This window comes from Polyodon spathula, chromosome 58 (assembly GCF_017654505.1).
Source record: "Polyodon spathula isolate WHYD16114869_AA chromosome 58, ASM1765450v1, whole genome shotgun sequence".
NCBI lineage: Eukaryota > Metazoa > Chordata > Actinopteri > Acipenseriformes > Polyodontidae > Polyodon > Polyodon spathula.
The window spans coordinates 174,754-199,753 of NC_054591.1; the positions used below are offsets into that span (position 1 = coordinate 174,754).

At 39.8% G+C, this 25,000-nt stretch overlaps 2 protein-coding genes across 2 annotated transcripts; both read left to right on the top strand.

The window, feature by feature from the left end:
* Positions 1-4: 4 nt before the first annotated feature.
* On the top strand, positions 5-12,593 carry LOC121307706 (stromelysin-3-like; the record flags this gene model as incomplete). The annotated part of the gene is made up of 7 exons (XM_041239960.1): positions 5-12; positions 4,763-4,906; positions 7,168-7,301; positions 7,753-8,006; positions 8,380-8,584; positions 11,337-11,597; positions 12,094-12,593. Coding segments are annotated over 7 exons (1,134 nt in total), but the record flags the coding sequence as incomplete, so codon positions are not given.
* Positions 12,594-15,342: 2,749 nt separating this feature from the next.
* On the top strand, positions 15,343-21,815 carry LOC121307701 (derlin-2-like). The gene is made up of 7 exons (XM_041239954.1): positions 15,343-15,557; positions 16,275-16,340; positions 16,454-16,527; positions 17,274-17,367; positions 18,021-18,216; positions 18,520-18,610; positions 19,159-21,815. The coding sequence occupies exons 1-7, from the start codon at positions 15,468-15,470 to the stop codon at positions 19,331-19,333; spliced, it is 786 nt and encodes a 261-aa protein (XP_041095888.1). The 5' UTR covers positions 15,343-15,467; the 3' UTR covers positions 19,334-21,815.
* Positions 21,816-25,000: the final 3,185 nt, after the last annotated feature.

Genomic DNA, 25,000 nt, shown 5'->3' on the forward strand with positions numbered 1-25,000 from the left:
CCTGACTTACAAGTAAACATGTCAGCCTTTTACAGAAATGGTGTTACAACTATTGAGCCCTATTCGTAACACCATTCAGCATTTCTTTTTGTCCTCCGCCACAGTGATATAGTGGAGGCACTCATTCATTTTGAAAGAACTGCTGTATGATATGTCTGCCTGTCTGTCTTCCTACACTGTGTGTCATTTTTCTTATCAAATTGTCTAGAGATTTGGTTATGTCATTTTTTTAGCAAAAGCTTTTGAGAGTAGCAGAATCTGGGGTAAATGGAGGAACCTGTCTCTCCGTCCAGGATACAGATAATAACACGGCTGGTATCCTTGAAAACTGTGTTGACTGTTCCTGAAGAGAGTTTAGAGTTTATTCTCAAAACAACTGGTCCTTCTCATGGTCCACTTTCCATATGTGCTATTCCCAGCCTGTACTTTTGATAGTCAGTATGACAGTGACAAGTCAGCTTTAATGTGGGGATAGTCTGGAAATGGGTAGAAGCAACAACAGCAGAACATTTCCACAATGCACAGCTGGACTGCAGCAAAAGGACAAGATCACACTGTCCTTGTGTCTGCAACCATGCTATTAAACACCTGCCCCAGAGCAGTGGAACAGGAACTAGAGTTTGTATAGCACCTTTCATCCACAAAGGATATCAAAGTACTTAACAAACACTCATTGCGCTGCCACTGAAGTGAAGCCACCTCTGGTGTGGAGGGAACCTAGCCCTAATTCACAGTGTCCTGCACATTTACCTGCCGTCCTGTGGTGTGCTGAATATCCAGCCAGGCATATGGAAAGCCAGCAGTATGGGTTTATTACCACCACAAAGCCCGCCCTGGAGAGATCACACTGAAACACACACAGCACACAGTCACTGTCCCGGAGAGGGTGGAACTGTGGGGTTCTAGTTTTACAGGGTCATTGGACACCTCAATCCATCGCTGAAGATTGAAATAGCTGCTCACAGATTGTAAGTACCACATTGTAGAGCTTCTCATCCATTCTTTAAGAAACTACTCAGAATAATGATTTATGGAGAAGACAGTTTCTTGAAAGAGACCATTTCTTCAAGTTATAATAATGTTTTTGGCTGCTGCTGACAATATAAAGAGGGGCTGCACACTATGCAGGCATCAAAAGGAGTCAACGTAGGCTGCTCTCTAATGATTATAGACAGAAAAAAAGGAAAGCAGAGAAATGAAAGAAACCTTATGGCTCCATCATGCTGAGCCCTTTTTATAGCCAATGTAATTAATTATTCCACAGTTCAGACCACCCAGGCTACTACTGGTTACAGAGAGGACATTTTCTTTATTCTTCTGCCAGAGAGTCGTAAAGATATAAACCCCAGTAGGAGCTCGCCCCCAACTTCTATGTGTTTCCCCTTTCCACAAAAACCCAGTGCAAAAAAGGCATCTCCACTGTGACCTAACTTTTAAAAAACAAATATGCAGAAGAACAGGATTCTTAATGTATGCAATAAAGTAATTTTCATATATTTATAAAGGTGGAAGCTTACACAAAATTGAAAGCAAATCCAAATGCTTTAACCTTGGCAGAGTTTTGTTTTTTGCATACAAAACAAAAAAAACATGCAACTACACCTCCCACTTGTCCCGTAGATGCATCTTCTTAGAAATGTATTTTATTGCACTCTGTCATTCACGGCCAGCTTTATCTCTTCTGGCACATTATGATTCTGGTAAAGCTCACAACTTAGCCCCGGTTTCCAGAATTTGAAAACTGGGAAACTTTATTATTTCATAGAAAAGTTATAACACTGCAATGGTTTGTTATAAGAACACATCCTGCCATGTCTAGGCTGGTAAGTGGATTGAGGAGCTTGTGGGCTGCTTTTGGGATAAAAAGTTCAGAGAAACATTTTATATAGGATCTCATTCCGGTCAGAACTGACTGTAAAGCAAGGAGATACAGAGATGGGATGTTGGCATTGCTGTATCATAAGGAATCCTCATGCAATTGTGGTGAAACTAGGTAACCTGCTTTGCTACAGTACAGACAGCTTTATATGTACTTTACTTACATATCCTTGTTTCACCTTTGTCTCCATCCTAAATATTACCATTTTCAATTGAAGCCCTGAGTTAATGCAAAGTAGCATTTATTGTACTCATATTGCTTGCATTTTACAGTTCAGTGTTTCGCATTAAGCTTAAATAATTCATACCTGAGCCTAATTAGACGTATCGTGGAAGCCACAGGCTTGGGTGTGACAAATTGAGTGTAATGTTAAAGCCTGTACATTACTTGAAGTAGATGCAGGCACATTTATTGAATACAGAATAAAACATTTGTACTGTTATAAAACTAGAAAGAACTAGTTCAATTGCAGGTAGAAGCAGTTATTGTATTGTTTAATTAATGTTATTTTCTCTGGAAAATATCCTTTAACTTAACACTTGCTCATGTTCATATCTGCTCTTAAGTGGCTTTTGCTAATATATTGGTTTTGTTAAACTATTTGTTTCAGCATTTGCACTTTTTCTTAAATTGTCAGCTCTGTAAAAACAGCCCAGTTCACCAGTGTGGGCCAGACACTGTCGGATCTTAATAGGCCATTGTGTGGGAGAGTAGTTTCATGTGAGTTTTGTTCTGCTGTTGTCAATGAAAGCTCCTTTCTTTGTGCCAGATAGGCTGTGAACAACAATTCCGACTAAACCACAGGCTCTCGAGATTAATAATTGTGGTGGTAACTTTGTCCCTACATGTATCTCTCTAAAGCACTGCGGTCTCCCAGATTCAGCAATCTGGCGTCCTTGTCTGGACTTGCTGGGATTCGCAGCAGTGTTCGGTTTGAGAAGGGAAAGCTATCCCTGTTGTTTTTTCCCCTTGGCAATTATAAAGCTGTCTAAAAAACTTGTATGTCAGTAACTCGCAAATCCCCTGACACAGTTTTAATTAGAAAATCTGAAAAATCACTGAGATCTGAATCCACGGTGTGTGCACGTAAGAATGGATGACATCTGAATCCACAGTGTGTGCATGTAAGAATGGATGACATGCTTTCAGACAGGCATCCTCCTATCCCCACAATCCGATTCCAGATACTCCCACAAACTTGGCTGAAAAAAATTTCTTTACAAATGTATCCAGTTTACCCTCAGTAAAGGAATTAGCCCTGGTGTTTTTAGCTTGAATGCATTCGTACAGACATACTTCATATGGGCCCATTACTCTAGACCAGCGTATGTATGTTGATCTGTCAGGAAGCCTTTCACCATTATCATTATGGTCACCCTCATTGAGTAATAGCTGGCACTTACCCAGCGCTGCCTCATATTTACTAAACAAACATGTATTATACAAGGGATCTAATGAGCCTTGAGCTTTTAACTTTTGGAAAATTATAAGCTTGGCTTTAAACACTGTGTTTTGTATAAACGTTTGCCACCTTGACGTGTTACTTATAGTGCTATCCAATGCTTTATGAATATGGCCCTAGGAGGGCTTGGATTCATATCTGAAACAAAATCAGAGAATGTAAACCTTTCTTTCCAGTCTTGGGGACTCTGAATTGTATCTGGTAATACAGTACCATTACTGTGCAAGGTATGTGTTTCCTTCTGTTTTCTGTAAAGGGACTATTATAGTATTATATCAGTTAAAGCTGTTCAATTCAGTGTGCTTGACCCTTATTGTATTTAATCCCGGACAGCCTCAGTGTTTCTCTGTTGTAACCTGCCTGTCTAACTGGGTGGCAGAGGGATTAGTTCCTGCTAAAAAAGCAATAGCCCCTCAACTATATAACAGATACACCTGGGTTTCACAACAGCAGATTATTATTGCCACTGTAACTGAAAAAGCCTTGACCTCATGAAGCAATTCAACAGACCTGCTTTGGAGCCTGCACTGCATCAAAACAGGTTGCGAATAACACCATCACTACAGAATTGAACAATTTATACATTAGACAATACCCCATAAGTTAGTACTGTATAAGACTCCTGCACATACATATGTAAATCAAATATATCACATTTACATTTTCAGCAATAGAACAAGTTCCTTAGAACAAGTTCTTGAGTGAGTAGCTGTTTAAGTAATTTCAGGCTACCATGATCTTATTTGTCACCCCTGAACTTATTTGTCAAATCATACAGATCCTGTATACTGTAACCATCTAAGCTCATAGTAAAGCTTGAAGAATCCTTCACTGTTATGTAATGGTATTAATCTCTGTTTAACTGGTGCGAAAAGTGTGTAAACGTCTCAAATCAAACCAAAAGACAGGATGTCTGTATTAGGACCAGTGATAACCTGAAAACTAAGCCATGTCTTGCCATTCTGTATAGAGACACTTGCTTGATGTGTTGTTTCCCCATCTCTGTATCATAATGGCAAAACACTATTCTTGCCTGAAGGGTTTTGACACCTGTCAGTCTGTAATAGGAAATGGATAACACGTTAAACTCAATGATCTTGACAATGGCAGTGTACATAGCACTGCTGGGTAATGGTAACACAGAGGTAGCTACAATGATACAAGGCTGCCATTGATAGAATGGTACAACAGTGGTAATATATTTGGTATGATACTGGTAATCAATTACACTTATAATATCCATGCTAACATATTGAGACCACTCTGAAATGTTTGTTTCTTGATTCTATTGTATTTGCATGGGATGTCCTGCTGAAATATCAGTGTACTCAATGAGGAACTGTGAACAAAGTTTTTCTCTCCCATTGCCTCTCACCTCCTATTCAGCAGGTACTAGATGCACGCTGTGTTCTGTTTTTTAGGATCATGCGTTTTCCATGGCAGATGAGCAAAGCGAAAGTGCAGCAGGTTCTCACGGATGCCCTGAAGGTTTGGAGTGATGTCACGCCTCTGACTTTTACAGAAATTAGCGAAGGACGGGCGGACATTATCATCGATTTCACAAGGTGAAAAAAGTAAAACCAAGCAGAGTTCGAAGGATGCAATCTGGGAATTGTATTTTACTTAGCAGGGAGAATACGGTAAATGAAACAGGAGCGGAACCATCTGAAGTCTGAGCACTTCATCTTTACATGTCAGTCCGTGTCCATGCAGTACAGTGGCAATGGTTTCTTTGGTAAGAGGTGATGGTAACACAAGAGAACTTATGATATTAGCCATTGGTTTCATTTGTATATTTTGAGTTGCAGTTGCAATGGAATCCCAATGGTAGAAACAATACATCCATCCATTGCAGCTCCAGATATTGGTACAGAAGTGCTGCTGTATAATCTATCCTGGATCAGAAATGTAATGCTTTGAAGTTTTAACTATCGTATAATTGCAAAACCAATCTTATCTTCTTATTATACAGTAAGTGCAGAGCTTTCATAGCTGTTTAAATATAGTGTGTATGCAATCTAGCAAATAAAAATGCACCATTTACAATCAGCTGTGAACGTTATCACCAGTCCCAAGGGGCTTGGTTTCCCTTCATGAAACAGTGATTGCCAGCCATCAATAAAGACACACCCTGGCCCTGGTCCAGCCAGCCAGCACACATGAACGGATCTCAGGAGTTCCTAGCGGCGGTATTTCCAGCTTGTGGTCGGTGGTTTTAGACGCAAATAAAGCTACACCTGAGGAGTTCAAGGGTTTTGGTCAAGACACACTTGACTTGAGTCATAAACTTTCACCCAATGCATGTTGTTAAATTAAAGGTGAAGTACCCAATATAGTATAAAAAAGTAACAACTTTCTTAAAAGAAATATTTAAGGAATGTGATCCCTTTACAGAGGATGAAGGTGTCATTTATAATCGAACCAGTAAAGGAGCCTGCCTCACATTCAGTTTCACAATTCAGTTCAGTTTAAATTATGGTGCCGCTGTCTTTATAGTGTCTTTTACAGAAAGTACCAAGTAACATGTGATAACACATAAATAAAATGTGATAACACATAAATAAAATGTAATAACTGTGAGCAAATATTTCATGCTAAAACTGCATAAAATGTTCCAAACAATCATTGATTTATACTATATTAGTTGTCTTTTGTGCTATTTGATAAAAAAGAAGGATCTGTGGATATAATTGGCATTCTGTCCCCGTTAGCACTGCCCAGTGGTCAGCATTCTCAATATCTGAGCCCGCCTCCATCGCTAGAGGTAACAGGTTTAATAATATTAAGATCCTTCTTCGCCCTCACCCCTGTACAGTATATGAAAAGGTTGCAGCAACTTTCACCTAACAGTTAGATCTGAATGCAGTATGACGGTCTTTGGTATTGTTCCACTACAGTGTAACTTATTTTCCTAAATCATTTGTGAATTCATTTTTTATATGGGAGGAACAAAAAACATTGGTATGCATGGGTAATGCGCAAATTACAATCCCTCAATCACTTGGCACCTACTCCCTGAAGAGTGCCCAGCTTTCTATGTGGTTCTATGTCTCTAGTCTACCGGCAAGCTGAAAACAAACAGCAGTGTTTTTCTTTTTCTTTTTTTTTTCTGAAATACCTTTCCACCCGCTCCACATTAACATAGTTTGGCTGCCTTTGCCTTTGTCAGCAAATGGACAGAGACTGCTGCATGTGTTCTTGCACGCCTGCAGGATGTTGATAACAGAGTCAGAAGCAGATAAGGAGAAACTCACTGCTGCAAAGTATGAATCGCCCAGCAATGCTGTTTCATAGCAGGTCACTTACCCGACTCCAGCACTGGTTTTTCAGCTGATCCCTTGGACCTGTGCCTGCTCTTGGTGAGACTGCAAGATCAGTTTCACCTGGAGAACTTTCTGTGATAAAAGCAGTCCAAACGCTTTCAGGGAAACTGTATTTGTGAAGCCGTGTAATGCATCATTGACTGAAACAGTGGTTGCACTGTGGTTTATAACTCATTTCCCTTAAGGTCAGTCTCACGAATGTGGCAAAACCCACCACACAATTCCCTCTAATTACTAAAGCCTTTGAAGAAATTATTGTAGCAACACTAAGAATATACATGGTTTAAAAATGTCTGACTGATGCCACGATTCAGCATGAATACCAGTGTTGCAAGTTGTATTTAACATCAGTAGATCTAAATCCACCACAATGTTAAGCTCTTCCACAAGGTGGTCAATCAACACAGAAGAAATGTATAGGAATAATATAGATCTGTCACTGTTAAACAGACCCAAAAGAGTTTAGAATAATCCAAAACCGTTGGACATTTCTGTCTTGACAGGTACTGGCATGGTGACAACCTCCCCTTTGATGGCCCTGGTGGGATTCTGGCCCATGCCTTCTTCCCCAGGACGCACAGGGAAGGAGATGTCCACTTCGACTATGACGAGACCTGGACAGTTGGGAACAACATGGGTAAGTGCAGGGCGGGGGAGCCATCTGTAATAGAACAGGTCATTACGGTGTCTAGAAAGGGAGCTTACCAGAGATCATGGCTAATCCATTACAGATGATGACACAGCATGGGAAAGTGGCTGAGAAACCCCAAGTGTGTGGGGAAACAATCCAATGCTAACTTGAACTGGGTGAAATCAGACTGGCTTTTAATGAAAAATGAATGGAAGGCACTTAGGGCCCAGATAGGTGGTTTGGAACAAAACAATATTCCTTGATCACCAACTATATTTTAATTTTGAAACCTTCTGCATATTATAAAGATATTTGTGTTTTGTGGTGTGACTGATATCATTCCTGTCAGCCTGTCAGATACAGGAATATACAGTGCCCCTGGAGCTCCTGGTCTGGGGCAGCTGGGCAATGCTTTGGATCTCTGAAACTGACCTCTTCGTCTTCTCTCCTGTGCTAGGTACGGACCTACTTCAGGTGGCGGCTCACGAGTTTGGCCACGTTCTGGGGCTGCAGCATTCCCTGGAGCCGGGCGCAGTGATGTCACCCTTCTACAGCTTTTCGTACCCACTGACGCTGAGCGAGGACGACAAGCGTGGGATCCAGTACCTGTACGGCCTGCCTCCCCGCCTGGCCCCGCCCCAAACCACCACTGAGACCAATGAGATCATCCTAGCAGTGAGTAGTGACACTCCCACTCAACACTTCAACCAGGTAATCAGTAGATCAGTAAATTGAGTCCTGATTGCTTTCAGCTTCTGACAATGAGTTCTTAATCACAGCTTACAAACAATTCAGATATAATCTGTATAGGATTTGAAACAGTCGCAACAGGGATCAGAGATAATAGCTTAGTCCTATTACTTCAGCTAATGAGGAGAGCAGCACAAGCCCAGTTAGAATTACTGTAGATGAGAAAAAAATAGTTGTGTGGCTATTGCCTTGTAAGCATTTAATTATTTTGGAAAGTAACTAAGATAAAGAGGCTGTTAATTAAAGACAGAAGTAAAGGCTTTGAATGGATGCCCCTTAATATTGGAAATTGGGCTTAATTTAGCATTCCAAAAAAATGTATATATTTCTGCAGCCGGACGCCTGCGAGACTAACTTTGACGCAGTGTCGATGATCCGGGGCGAGCTCTTCTTCTTCAGGTCACGCTATGTGTGGCGCTTCAGGAACGGACGGCTGCAGGAGGGCTACCCTGCGCTGGCATCGCGTCACTGGAGGGGCATTCCAGAGCACATCGATGCTGCCTTTGAAGACGGGTCTGGGAATATCTGGTTCTTTCAAGGTGGGTGAGGAGGAGGAGTGAGTTTGCAGTGGGTTTAAGGTTGTCTTAGGAGAACAAGTTCAGGCTGGTTGTTAAGAAATGTGGCACTGTTGAGTAAGGGATTTAAAGAAGCTTTTAAGAAAAACACTGCAAACCACAGAAGACAATAGGACAATGATTTTCTTTGAAATTGTATGCATAGTAGGCTGGTTTAGGGTGTTAAAGTGGCATGTGTGCTTATTGACTTTCATTAGAAAAACAGGGAGGACTTTTAACCAGGCTTCACACTTCTAAAGTCCTAGTGTTTGCACTGTGCCAGGACTTCTCACCCAGGGTGGCCTTATTAAGAATCAAATTTTCAGCTAGACTGAACCCTTTTAGTCAGTTTAATTGCTACAAGGGATTTGGGAACTTTACAACCTGGAAACTCAATTCCCGTTTTTCCATATGCAGTAGCTTTGAGACAGAGTCCTGCAGGATCGGATCAGAACACTGCACGTATTGAACTTTTAACATTGTAAATTGACACAGTACTATTCCCATTCTTGTGCTATGCATTGAGTGTACAGTTATGTTCCACAGTTTCCCATGCTTCCCATGGTTTTTTATCATGCGTGTTGCCTTTCAACATGCCTTCACTGTGCTGTACTTCACTGTGCTGTTAAACAGGTTACCTGTGCATCAGCGTTTGTCTTCTAATCTTCTTCATTCAGTGGTCCTTCAGAGGACAGTTTATCTTCATTTAAATAACATTTTATATACAGCTATGGCCAAAAGTTAGCACCACCTAGAATTTTAGGATTGAGGCATAGAAAACAAAAACACTAGGAACATAATTTATCAAGTAATCAGGAATCAAAGAAATTACAAAATAGTAGTACTTTTTTTATTCAGTATATGGAAAACTACAAAGCGGTACATAATTTAATATGTTAAAGTAACATTAGTCAGCAGGTTTCATTTGACTTTATGAAGCAAAATTAGTTAATTCTATAGGGTGTATGCAAAACTTTTGGCCATAGCTGTGGAGAAGGCCATTTAATTAAAAAATGTTCTGCTATTATTATTATTATTATTATTATTATTATTATTATTATTATTATTATTATGGGGATAAAACATATGCCTGTTCTTCTCTGTTTGACTCGCTTGCAGACTGTGGATCGGTTCTGGTATTAGCTTCACCTGCTATAGGGGAAGCATGCTAAGTGAAATCCATGCAGCGTATGGAGCTTCCTTGACGCTGTTAGATTTGAAGTTCTATATCTGATACATTCAGTGTGGCCCTGTACACCAGGATCACTGTCATCTGGTTCCAATACAGAGCTCTACACTGGTCACTGTACCTAATGAATAACCTTGTTAATCTGAATGTTGCAGTAGTTGCAGGAAGCCTTGCAGATTGATGACATGTTAGTGTTTAAATCAGCACAGACAACCATAGCAGAACTGATTGGGGGGTTAAGGGGTTAAATGGTAGCATTTGTTTCTCATCACATAAGAATACAGGGCTGGAGAAAGACAATGTTGACAGATCTAACAGTGACACTGCACTTGACCTTTAACCAAAGAAAAACACATCCATCAACAACTGTACTGAAACCCATTCTCCTCAGCAACACAGTGCTGCTGAATAACTGAGCTTGTCGCCCTCTGCTGGACAAGTGAAGTATGCCACGCACACTGGGGAAAACTGATCAAGGTAAAGTGATATCAGGGCAGGGGTGAGAAGTTTTAAATTAGTAACTAGCAGATAGAACTTCTTCTTTCAATACACTTCCAGAATGTGACTTTCCTGCGTGTGGTTTTGTGTGCTTAACTGTGGCTTCATGTAATAATCACCCCCAGTTTTGTGTGGCAACACACTCTATTACATTTAGCCTTTGGTAATTTGGCAAATTAAACTTGCAATGCAAAGCTACAGAAATATTTTGTCATTCATGTATGTACAATATTGTATAACAGTTGTATTCTATTTTAATGTTTACTGTTATACTTTGAAATGAATTGGCATCTCACCCATTGAATTGAATGAAAAGGCAAGGTCTGGACATGAACCACAAAGCATGCAGTTCAAAGACAAATGCCTTAACATTCAATTAAAGAGCAAACTCTGCAGTCAAGAGGAAAGTATGTAACTTATGCTGAAGTCGTCAGATGTGAAGAGGAGATTCATTACAGCTTTATATTTAAATATACCGTTTTATTTGAAGGTAGGAAGTGCGCAGGAAATCAGATTGCGAAAAATAAACTATACCATTTATAACTTGGTAGGATTCAAACCGCTGAGATGTGCATGCTTTGTTCAGCTGGAATAAACTGTACCTGTGTGTGGCTCTGTGAATTCCCCAGTGCACGCTGATGAGTGTCTGCTGTCTGGGCAGGTGTAGTGAATGGCTGTGGGGCTCCTCTGACCCTGACAACCAGCTGCACTTCTTTAGAGAAGTCTGACACTGTCCTTCGGTCTGTCTGGGACCCTCCAGCAGGTTCAGATTTTCTGATTAGCTTTTGCTGTTACACCCCCATAGAGGCCAAGGTCATCAAAAAGAGTGTGATTTATAAAATAATTTAGAAGCAAGTTTTTGAATACTTATTTAGGTCAAGGGAACTGAATTGATTTAGCCCAGAGCACGGAATTGGGGGAGTCTTGTGCAGTCTTTAAATTTTAAAAGGACAGAAACGAGGACCAGAGGACACAGTTGGAAATGAAGTGGAGACTTAGAACAGAGGGGGGTGGGTCTCGTGTGTTAACTCGTTGCTTGATTGCCCTCAGGTCATAGCTACTGGATCTACGATGGGGAAAGGCAGGTTTCAGGGCCCAACTCGGTACAAAGCTTGGGGCTGCCGGTCTCCGATATCCAGGCAGCTCTGATGTGGGGCCCCGAGAAGAACAAGAAGATTTACTTCTTCAAGAGCGGCAGCTACTGGCGCTTCAACCCTGCCATGGAGCGAGTGGATGAGGTGTACCCACGCAGCATCCTGGACTGGAGGGGAATCCCCATGGATATCGACGCAGCTTTCCAGGACAGCTACGGTAAACATCTCCCTCCCAGGCTCAATTTCACCCTCCTTCATTTATCCAGCTTCACAGTTAATACCATGGGCCATATTCACAAAACATTTACCACTGTGCTAAATTAACACCTGAAAAGAAAAGAAAACACTGATGTTAAAAGCGTCAAATAAATCTCTAAGGGCCACAGGTTTATTTAAGAGCTTCAGTTGTTTCTTGCTAGTTCTGTAACATTGCCAGTTTTGTAACATTGCCAGCTCTTTGTGAATATGGCCCTAAACAATTAGAAAGGTCATGAAAGTAAATTGTCTACTTTATAAAAATGTGATGACTGAGCTTTGTAATCTGTTACTTGGAGCAAACAATAAGCTATCAGTAGCAAGAAATCACATTTACGTTGATTAAGGGTCAAAAATAAAGTAAACTACGTCCAGGAGACACATGTTTTGGCTAGTGCCTTCACACTGATAAGTTCTTATCAACTGGTTTCAAAGTATTACCCTTTGTTTCTCTACAGGGTACGCCCACTTTCTTCAGGGCAGCCAGTACTGGAAGTTTGACCCAGTGGCTGTGAAAGCACTGGAGGGATACCCTCGTCTGATTGGACAGGATTTCTTTGGTTGCCGTGGCTCACCTAACGACTAACGATAAGAACATCTCAAGAGATGTCCTGAGAGATTGACATTTTATAACAAATGGGTACTGGTACTAGTCTTTGAATCTTTACCTAAATGATCTGAAGTGACCTGTTTCATTGGGGGGGGGGGGGGGCATTGTCAACGGATTGAGACCCATCTTATTTGTGACAGGCCAGCACACGAGGTCTTCTTTTCACCTGCCACATCTGGTAACATGTTATCCTTACTGGTACTTCTAAAAAGGGAGAAGCTGATATAACAGTACTCTATAACTCAAGGTGCTTAATTCATTTGGATAAAACATTCATCCTTGTTTTTTAAATCTGTAAAACTGCTTAAAATCTTTGAGGCAAAAATAGACACAACATTTTTGTGGAAAGAAAAAAAAGAAAGGCACAGACATACATCGAAAACATATCCCCAAAACTTCATCTGAAGCTTGGACATTAACTCTGCCAGCCTCACTGTTAACTCAGGGAACAAGTTCTCTTTCAGTCATAGTAGCTTTCAATGATTGTAGCCTTCTGCTGTCCTCATCTTCATCTCTCAGGAACCAAAACTACATTGAACATACTGTTTGGGTACCATAGTCCTCAAAACAGGACAGTGACTAGCACAGTTAGACTGTCCTGGATATAACACGACAGACCTCAACCCCTAGAGTGGTGTATAATAGGCTTTAGGCTTTCTGCCATTAGATAGAGGCCTGGTTTACTCTACAGTACAACTGCCAGCCCATTTGGAAAAAATCATGCAGTCTCTTATTTTAGATATTTTATAGCAATTAAATGTGATTTAGTAAGGGCATATCTATTTATAATGCAGTACTTTTTTATGGCAACTGCAAACAATGCATGTTTTACAAAGTGCCTCTGTGTTTCTTTCTTTATGGATATATTTAGGCAAAAGACAGCTGCTGTTGTATTGCAATATACAGTACATTAGTTTATCAACCATTAAAGTTAACGATCCTGAAAATAAATTGAATTGTTTAATGGCACGCAAATAAAATAGGATTCACATTTAATCTGTAAAACATCAGAAGCAGGAGCTGCATTCAAACAGCCAAGCGTGTAGCCATACTTCAAATGTCTTTAAATGTCGACAAAGGACTTCAAATGTAGCAAACATTTTAAAACATGAACTGGATCGTGTGGCCTAAATGCAAGGTAATACTTTTGGTCAATCCACAGTGATTGTTTGCTTGCAAGCCTCCCTCACTAATATTGTAGCCTGGAATGGCATTTGAATTGTGTAAACACTGTCACGGCAGAGAACTTATAGGAATGGAAAAGGTTTAAACAAACTTACTGTATGTCGTGCTTGTATAGTTATGCAGTACAACTCAACCTCATGAGGTGAGGAAGTTGCTATGATACTACAATCATACAAATAATATGTGTAGCAATGGTATTATACATTGGTGTAGTTCTTCTTGTTTAATAAGTGCAGCTCTTGCTGTGATTGAACTTTCCAGTAAGCAAGGGCTCTGGAACTAGGGGTGCTGGGGGTACGGTAGCACCCCCTGGCTTTGCATGGCTTCCATCATATACAGGGGTTACAGTTTTGTTCAGTGGCTTTCAGCACCCCCACTTTAAAAATTGTTCCAGTGCCACTGCCAGCAAGGTTCTCCAAGGTGACTGTCGGTTTCTCTTGTGCCTGTGACTGATCCAGGACAGGTGCAAGCATGGCAGAACCCATGGTTACTCAGGTGAGTTCTGTGTGAGGTACAGGTGCAAGGGAGAGCAGCATGGAACCATCCCCTTTCCTCAGATAATCTCAGGTAGAGATTATTAATAGTGGTACAGTGCTGGACACTGCTCCATTATTTTCTAAAATGTTTTTGTTTTTGTAAGATAAAGCATGAGCCCCTAGTCTCAAATCATTTATCTCATGTGTTATTAAAAGACTGATCTTTAAAAAAATAAAAATAAAAATAAAATACATGTTTTGATAATAAAAACATTTCTCAAAACAAACTTAAACCATTATTTGAATAACTCTTGAGTTAACACTTTGTGAAAGGGTCCATGGTGTGATATCATCATTACTTATATATTTGGGGTACAGTTGCTTGACATATATATTTTTTGGTTTTGATTTTCAGCACTGGTAGTTTACTATAGACCCATAGCACATAGGAACACAGTAACTGTGCATTAGTAGTATTCATTCATTGGTATTTTAACTAAAGATACTCCATAGAAATGTATCTTTTGTTTTTACTGAATCATCGGTGTGTTTTCCCATTATATATGTATTTTTTTTTATATAACCAGAACATCATATTTACTATGTAAATAGATACTTCTGTATACATTTTGTACAATATTTTTGTTACATTAAAAACTTTTTTTTCCTGTACAAATCTGGATTTTCAGTGGTTTTGTTTGCTAAATGTTCAGTAAAATATTGCTCTGGAATATAATTCACTTACTGACAACATACAGGCTACCTTTATGAGGTGTGACCTCACATGGGATTTATGACACAGAATGATTGATGAATTCAAAATACAGTGAAGATGTACACGGGTGGCCAGTTTATTAGGGCTACAGGAAAAAAAGCAAGAACGTCGTCAAATAACTGTATGAAAGGAACAAAAACCCACAGGACAAGTTATGTTTGCAATCAAATCAGCTGAGTTAACTTTGGAAGGTGAACAGCAACTGGTATGGAAATCAAGAAACACAATAAAAATATGGGTGAAAACATCTAAAATAAAACTTATACTCTTCCCCACATTTAAAACGTAAACGTCATGATTTATATTCATAACTGACCTAGCCAAACACCACAGCTCTTACGTTGCTTACTCCCATTGGTCCGCTGATCACGACAGCGCTTTTTGTATGGCTGATATTTCCTTCACGTGGAAGCTCTTTACAGCTTGGTCCCGCATCTCTGATTAGATCCTACCCTCTTTCTTTACTCTGAATGGTCACAGCTTTTATCAATCAATATATTCACGCCTTACGTTCTAACACGATTGGTTTAGAGATTGACATGTACGCCCACAATATTTTTTTGTCTTTGTACACGCGATTGGTTATTTGAGAGCTGATTTTTTTCCCCCCATTGGCTCGCTTTACCGCAGTTTATTATTATACCCGCCCTTTGGCTTCTTTCTTGCTGTCTGATTGGTTGAAGTACTGGAACTCGTCGGGTACTGCATGGCACTGTACTGAGGTCTGGCCCGTTTAAAGGGACCGCAGCAGACAACTGACCAAAATAATATTATTAAGAAGACACCATGGCCCAGAGCTTCACCCAGGAATACCTTCAGATCCCCGCGGTCACCAGGGCGTACACAACGGCCTGCGTGCTGACCACAGCCGCCGTGGTAAGAAAGTCAGGGGACGGGGCAGTGGCATTTTGATACTGGGAAAATAATTTAAAAAAAAAATATATTATTGTTTGCGCAAATCTGCTAAATATCGTTTTCAACACGTTAACAAGGTATTTGGGCATCTGCAAAACAGGAGGCTGCTTTAATTTAAGTACTTTATTTGATATTCATTATTAAAAGCCACAGACTTTGTTGTAGGCAATAGGCCTAGGAAAAAAAAAAAAAAAAAAAAAAAAAAAAACAGAAACACACAGTTCATGCGATGTAATGAGTACCTGTAAAGAGTTTCGTTAAACACATGTTATACAGTGACTTCTTTGTACCCGTGAAAGCGAATGTGTCTTTACGCGACGAGCCTTCTGCGTGAATTGTAATAGTCCGTTCTTGTAAATTTACACAGTAGCTACTGTATCGTTTGACAGGGAGGGCGTTCTCGCACAAAAAGGAACATTGTCAATTTTTGCCATCCGAAATCTGGCATCACATTACATTGTACCGAATGCCGAACTAAAGCATTCTACTTCTGTTATTTGTACTGCGTTTTATACTTGTACCGAATGGCTGCTCCGTGCACCTGCCCAGTGTTTTACAAACAGGACTGATTTCAAATCGCTATCCGCTCAGTCCTAATTGGCTGATGTAAACGTGGCATTCTCCGTAATTGTCGTCATGCTTGTGATCTGATCATCACTTATCTCTTCTAATTTTTAGCAACTAGAATTCATCACTCCGTTTCAGCTGTACTTCAACCCTGATCTGATTTTTAAAAGATACCAGGTAAGTCTGGAAAGGGTGCTAGCTGCAGAGTTTTTTTCTTCTCATAAACTGTGCCATTTGTCTTCTTGGCTTCTATGCCCAGACCACACTGTACCCCTCTGTCCTTTTCACAGCTATGGCGGTTGATCACCAACTTTCTTTTTTTTGGTCCCCTGGGATTCAGCTTCCTGTTCAACATGATATTTCTGTATCCTTTTCTTGGCAGTTAATTGACGACTTTAACATTGCCTTTATTCATCTATTTGGCCTCAGTCATACATAGAAAGAAATTAAGAGATGATTACCTGTCATCGATTCTGCCTTGCATAAAGTCCAATACATTCATGTTTTCTTTCGTGCAAAGTGGTGTTAAATATTGTTTTCCATCTAATTAGTCACTGATTGATAAAGCAAAGAGCAAAAAGATCCTCTAGGTGTTTTGTGCCCCATCCAACCTCCTCGTGCACAGCGGGTAGGCTGTCTTGCATATTGTGTAATCAATTGCGATTTGCTCAGTCAGTCATTCAAGTTTAAAAACACTTTTGCATGAAACAAACATTAATATGTTGGACTTTTGCCAGACAGATTCATTTTACATGTGCCCATTTATTAAGTATCATTAAATCCTTTAAGGCATAACAAACTAGTTTTGTTTATAATTTAAGGTAGTTCACTGTCAGTTTAATGTAGTTTACTATCTATCAGTTTAATGTAGCTCACTATCTGTCAGTTTGTCCTTTCCTTAAACCAGTTAAAACACTAAAAAAGCATAATTTGAGGAATGTTTCATTTATATTTAGCAGTAGGTATGGCAGCTCTAGACTGAGCTTGTGCACGTAGCATTTTCATGTCTGTATTTGCTTATGAGAGTGATTTGCATACAGTAGCTTGCTGTTCCAGCTGGCTGCTCAGCACTTGTAGCTGTGTGTTTTCTTTATTACCGACCCTGTGTAGATACCGATATTGCCGAATGTTGGAGGAAGGCTCGTTCAGGGGCAGAACAGCAGACTTCGTCTTCATGTTCCTGTTTGGGGGAGTCCTCATGACGGTATCCTTTGAAGACGCTGTACACTTAAACTTGATTTTTGAGCATTCTGAGAGAACATTTGTTATCGGATTTATCAAGTTTGTTAGTGTTTCTACATTCTGATACCAAACATTGTGCGCAGTGTTCTTTTGTATGCTGGCACGGTGCTAGCAAGCTTACAAACACATCTTAAGTGAGCACAGCATAATCCAGAATAAATAATACTTCTTTATGCTAGCACTTGTCATTTTTATGCTTACATTTGTCCTGGATAATTATAGAAATGTTTTTCAATTCCCCTCAATCTTTTAGTTTTACTTATAAATACAGAAGTGACATATTTATAAGTGTCCTATCTTGCAAACATTGTCATGTGTACCCTTACATTTCGAAACTGCTTGTTAAGGGAAGCAGAGGGAGTGATGTGTTGAAATGCTCACACTTTAGTATTCCTTGGCAACGTTTTGCAGGAGTTCTTTACGTGGATTGTGCAACCAAACTTTTAGATAATAAAGATGGGCGTCGGAAGGCATAAACAATGAAGTGCCTGGGCTAACATTGCTCTCAAGCTGTTTTTCCTCATTCTTTATGTTTTTAGAAGCAGAAAAAAAAGTTTCAATTCAGATTCGAAGCAACTGTGCTCGCTGGTTAGCTGCCCTTGACTGTTCCCTCAGCTGTTCGGCCTCTTTGCGAGCCTGTTCTTCCTGGGCCAGGCCTTCACCATCATGCTGGTGTACGTGTGGAGCCGCAGGAACCCCTACGTGCGCATGAACTTCTTCGGGCTGCTCAACTTTCAGGCCCCCTTCCTGCCCTGGGTGCTCATGGGCTTCTCCCTGCTGCTGGGCAACTCCATCGTCATTGACCTCCTGGGTGTGTCAGTCTGCGGGTTTAACCTTTATTTCTGATTATTGTAATAAGCAGTTATGGCGTCAGTGATATATATTATAGCCCTCTTCCATAATTTGACCCAAATTCATTTATTTTATTTAAATGGATGCACAATTGAGCGCTCATTTAAAAAAAAAAAGGTTTTGGAGAATCATTAGTGGGAGAGTTAAAGGGTAGCAGTATTTAGATCCTACTGTTAAGATCATTAAAGTAGACCTCACTGTGAAAGCCAGGAAGCAGTGAAGTATATTGTGCTGCAGTGGTTTAATGTGTCTGTTTTTATAGGAATTGGAGTTGGCCACATTTACTTCTTTTTAGAAGATGTATTCCCAAACCAGCCTGGAGGGAAGAAACTGCTGGTCACCCCAGGCATCCTGTGAGTGTGTTGGAAACAGAGTCAGTCTGCTTCTATTTAAAGAATTATTATGGTGGATTCAAGCTGCATTGTCCAAACAGATTCATTGCAAGGTGGACTTGCCTAATTCCCCTTGGATGTTTAGACTCTAGCAGGCCATTAGCTCTCTTCTGAAGGAATGACAGTGATGATGTTTGGAATAAAAGCAAAAATACCATTTTAGTTTTGCTCAGCTTTTTTAAAAAAAAAAAAATTAAATTTAAAAAATATTTATACACTAATCAAACATTTGCCTGTAGTGATCCCAAAACATAAGGAATACAAGCTGCATAAAATAAACTTGTTATAAAATGTTATTAGGTAATGTGTTAAGAGAAAAATGTCTTGCTTTACTATAGCATATACCTGTTTTCAATTGAAGGTAGTATTTTAAATGTATAAATTACTGTATATCTTTTTGTGCTATGTATAAGTTGTGCTGTAATCCTGCCCTCCTTGTGATTTCAAGTTTCAGTTTAAAGAATGAAATAAGCAACTGTATAATGTAGCACTTGTTCTTGGTATTTTAGGAAAGCTATTTTCGATGCCCCGGAGGAGGATCCCAACTACAACCCCCTCCCAGAAGAGCAGCTGGGAGACCCCACACAGGGTGCAGGGGAAGAGGGGGAGCAGAGAGGGGACAATGCTGGGGGGCAGGAGCGCCCTCAAGACCAACTGGACCAGAACGAACAGCAGCAGCGATAGCAGGGCCAGCCTCCTAGACGGACCTGCAAACTGACCGCATACTGAGCAAGGGGACATTTACAAACTGCTTGGAGACAAATGCATTAATAGCCTACTGCACAGCTGAGTAGAGGACTGTAAGCAGGGGGTGATAGTCCCTCTGCTGTAATGTACCTCTCCTGGTATCACTAGGGGAGACTGGAGAGAGGCAATAGAGCTTCACACTGGAAGTGTCACGCTTTGGTTCGACCAGCATTTGAAAATGGGAGGCCAATGTAGAGCACTGTGATTGACTCTGTACTCCATGTACATGGAACAGCAAACCTGTTTATTTCATTTTCTTTAAGTGCTAGCTTACCGGTGCCAATTGTGTGAGGTTTTAGTCGTTTTCTTGTTTCCATGTGAGAAACTATTTCTACCATTAAACCGTGTTCCTGTTTTAAACCAGTTGCATGGGACACTTGTGGAAAAAGTATGGGCTTAAATTTCCTACATTTTCTTTTTCATGGAATGGATAGCAGTGCACTTACAGCTACAGCTAACCAAGGCCAGTCATTGGCTGGCTTGAGAAAGCCAGTGGCAGTGCCAACTTTGCCATCTGTGAGAGGTTTCTGCAAATTGAAGTGAGGAGAAGGGTTTAAGTTTGAAGTATTTTAAAATAAATACATAAATAATAATAATGAAAATTATGGAAGAGAATGTGACCCCAGAGAAATGTGTCATTCTCTGTTTGGTTAGACTACCATCGATACATTTAATCCTAAGCATGCAAGACACATTCAATGCAAATGACCTGTATACAGTATTGATCAAAACTGCATTATGGTAGAGCACCTTCCCCAAAGGGCCAATTCTCTACTTTAATTAATCCAGCCTCCTGAAAGGGGGGTGGTTTGTAAAATAATCTGCAAGAGTTACTAACTGCCTTTTACAGAATCCCCTTTGGCTAACACACATTTTAAACTATTTATAGTTTGTTTAAATTTTCAATTTCAATTATTGTTGGCACCTTCAGTAATGGACAGTTTTTCAGCCAAATGAGAATATTAACACTTATAAACTATACCTACAGGGGTATGAATGGCATTTTTGAATGTCTGCCATTAGGTTTAACACAGAAGGTTTGAAAGGTCTCAATAGGTGCAACAGCTTTGTGTGTAACTGTTTACAGGCTATGACATTCCTTTTCAATACATCTGTGTTACATAGCTCAGCCCTTGCGTCTACTTTCATAGCTCAGCCCTTGCATCTATGTATTTATTAAACTGTGTGTTATTTGTTGATCCAGCACTCTGCCTCACGGTACTTTGATCGGTATTTCAATAAACCCAGAAAAATTGTTTTGACTTCCCATAATTTAGTTGTTATTTTGCTTGGTCCCATCTTCCACAAATGGAAGTTCTCAAAGCTCTAATCACTGCATTGCCCGGACTGTGGATTTATTCACAAATGTGCAGACTGCCAGAAATTCACCTTTGCAGACTAGTTGTGTCAGCAGCTTTAACTCACTGACTGTGTGTGCAAAAAAACAACAAAAAAAAACCTGAATGCCAAATAGAAACAGCTTACATCGAATTGATTGGGAAAACATTACAATACCAGTGGTACTCGAATCCATTCCAGTCCTGGTCTTTATTCCAACTGGGTCCTAAATTAGTTGCCTCTCAACAGCTTCAGTTAACTAAATTTGAACCTGCTTGGAGTAAAAAACCTGGACTGTATTAGATCTCGAGGACCGGAGTTGAGTACCGGTGCAATACTGTACTGAAAAAGTAACATCAGCCACAGCATTAGACAGAGATGTCCGTACACGTTTAATGGTAATTTTTTTCTGTAACTCTGTATTAAGCTGTTCCATTTTATCACATAATCTTTTTTGTGCCTAGACTTAGATCCTGTAAGGACCACTGGTGGTTTGTTTTGTTTTGGTAAAGTTGATTTTAAACAGAGCCGCCTAAAACAATGCATTAAGATGATGTCACCAATGGGCTGTTTCCCAATAACACAGTAGATTTCCAGTGAGGTGCAGTTGCTTCCAGTTTATCATGTGTTTCCCCAAACCCGTCGATATTCTGCAGATCATAGTTTGGTTTATAGGCATCACTTAATGGTCTCCACTATGTTAAAGTGCAGAATATTTCATGGTAACCCCCCCACAAATACAATCATCCCAGACCACTCTTGGACTTAAGTAGAAGTTTAAGAATGTTTTGGGGCATGTAGAAGTTTCAGGAAACAGTTTTGGTTTGGAAAAGTTGTTCCAACAGGGCTCCTTTGATGTTGATAAAGGTAAAGTAGCTGCTGGGAAACAGCCCATTGGTGTTTAAAGATGACCACGTAGGTTTTACCTGTTTGTTGAATTAATCTGTGATTCCTCAGTATCAGCATGCTACAAGACTGGGCCCAATCAGGACAACAAAAGTGATTATGAACATGACCTAAAAGCAGGTCATAATGTTTTTTTTGATCTGCAAGCCTTTAAAATAAAATCTTTTAAAAACTATTTTCCTTCACTTTATTCTTTATAAAGAGCCAATAACAACAGGTAGAAAAGGGATGCAGAATACATTATGCTAGAAGTATTGCATTGAAACAGTAAGTAAACAGGTTGGATTGATGATATTTGTTATGTGCCCCTACCATTTAAAACTGACAAGCACCCCTTGAAAAGGGTTAGTAGTAAAATGCACATACCATACCAAAGATACAAACACATTTATTTGTCACTATTGTGAAAACAGTCGCCGTAACCCACATCATGTGCACTGCATCTGAAAATGTGACCAATATCAAGTTTATATTTCAAATAATGGCACATGCCCATTTTTATCAAAATTGGACATGTGAACCCTCAAGATGTATCTACACGTGTAACCTACCTGCGTCTCCAGCAGGAATAATACAGCTCACACTGCATAAACAGAGTAAAAAATACTGGTCACTTGTAAAACAACCTGTGTATTTATAATAGGCAGGGTTAATAATGAACATTAAGGAGGACCACTGTGATGAGAAAATCACATTATAGGATGGTCTGCTAATACGATTTTCGGGCATTAATGAATATTTAAAGGGCCAACGGATAAAAAAAAAAAAAAAAAAAAAAAAAACCATGACAAATATTAAGCATTCCTTTTATTAAAAAAAAGAAAAAAAAAAGGTTGTACTGAAAGTGCTCTCAGCACCTATACAAAAAAAATTAACATCACAATACCAGTACACTTTTCCACACAAGGCATTATTTTCTGTGGATCCGTTCCATGGGCAACATTAAACGAGAGCATCAGTCTTTACACATACAGCAAGGGAGGGGGTCTGTTTTGTGGCAGCCTCTGATTGGCTAGCAAGTGGAATGTCTGTATTTTTAGGCCAATCAGCTTACAGCGTTTTCCTTTGTCTCTTCTCTTTAGAATGTGAATCCAAGAAGATTTGCTCTGTTGATTTACCAGGCTGGTGCAGTGTTGGCGAGACGTCTCATACGCCTAGAGATAAAAACACAAATCCAGTCTCAGTGCCACAAAGCAAATCAGAATACGTAAGTGTGATTTATAAAACACAGATATGGTACAAGATCATGCTCTTTCTCTTTCAGCTGATGCTTTGCAGTCTCTTAAAACCGTAAAACTCATATAAGAGACTTCTATCCAATTGACCTAAACGGATATAAATACCACATTTTAAAATAATTAAATTGTACGCTTACAGGCATTTTACATGTTTTTACAGACATATTTTACTTTCACAACCTTGGTTCTCAAATTTTAATTATCCTAATGGTGGGTAATTAGACATGTTGAGATGAATAGACAACAGGGTCAATAATACACCCCCAGATCCAAACTTCCACATTCATATGTATCTGTGTGTGGAACAACAGTCTGGGTTGAAATAGACACTATATTGACTGGAGTTAAGTTTTATAGTGGAACACTATTCCTCTGAAGGATTAAAAAGTTTCACAGTAGGATATACAACCCAAAGCCCCCGACTCAAAATGTTACATTGAAACATTTCAGCTAACACCTTCATCAGTGTTCTGCTACTGCAATCGCGTTCGTACCTTGTGTTTCTGTCCTGGTCTCTGATCTTCTTCTCCATCTCAGCGTCTGTCAGGGTCTCCAGCAGGGGGCACCACTGGTCTGCGTCCCCTGTGTTTCGAATCGCGATCTCCACCGTCGGCAATGGGTTTTCACTGCAGCACACAAAACAGGCATCCTTAAAACTTTCAGACACCATCAAAACTGACAATACAGTGTTGAAGTCCAACACTAACAACGCTCCTGCTAAATAACACTGGTTTCAAAGCAATGGGTAAATACAGTATGTCAAGCAGCTAATACAGTACCTACATTATGATGTACAATCAAGATCCAACTTATCGTCCCATTTCTAAAGTATTTAATTCTGCTATTGTGTAGACAGGCTCTCAGAAAAGCATAATAGAAAAATGAATGCTACAGTTTACAGTGCATTCACAGTTGATGTTGAATAATGCATAGTACATTTGTAATTAATGCAGACATTCATTAAATTCTAGCAATCTGTTTCTAAGAATAAGTAGGTCATTATGACCTAGCTTCTGAGACCCTCGAGTACTATGCTACTGAATGTCTATGCCACTAAATGTCTAAGCCAAGTTATTTTATCACTGTTGCATGACGGGCGCTAAATATATACTTTTAAAAAATTTAGTTTTTTGCATGAACTGCATTTCTGTTAAATAAATTATTTTGTTATTTATATAACACACAGTTCATTGTTCACTTGAACCCGGTAATTAGACCATTAACTGTAGTTTCAGCATATTTGAGAATTCCTTCTTTAATAAGCCAACTGAGGCAGAGTGTTAATGGGACTCCAGCTTGGCCACAGGCCACAGACAGAATCTGCTATGCTGTTCCAAAGGCACAAGAACTACTTTTTCACTCTTAATCAGAAATACATTGGAGTTGGATTTCTACACTGCATACCACTATAGCACAGCTCATGTACACCTGCAGAATAGATTGCTGAGAGGTACAGGGAAGCAGGGAGAGATGCACAAAATTGCTATTCGTTACTGCTTCTAAAATGATTGACTCCGCACACATTCGATTTTAGCCCTACGCAATCAATTTCTAATTTTAGAAAAAAGGGATTACAGGGTCAGAAAAATGAAAAATGTGCCGACTGGAACAGCATAGCCTTTTAAATTCCTTTTTACATTTCCATTTATGATTGCTTTTACATTCCTCTCTTGCATTTCGGCAGTGTCAATCAAACTGAACAGTGTAGGTGTTACCTTTTCCACCACTGGCTAATCCACCAGTACGTAGATGCAATTGACCTGACTTGACTGCAAGCATAGCCACTTACAGCTGTAAGAACACAGCTAAACAGTGCCCATGCCAAATGGGGAAATCATCTCTTTAGAAACTGTGTGACCGGTATACAATTCTGTACAAACAAACTGGGAGACAAAGCCAAACACACAAAAACCCTTTCAAACAGCTGCAATTTAACAGAAGAGGAGTTTTTTGGTAGAAATGTGGTGGTTAGAAGGAAATCATTTATGTGCGATGTAGTTCCTCAAAACAGTAAAACGGTAGCTGCTGTAAACAGGAAGCAGCAGAATTATGGATGGAGTTAAAATCTTTATCTTTGTTCAGGAGGCCCACTGTGTGAGTCTCTCTGTGGTTGTTTTGTCTC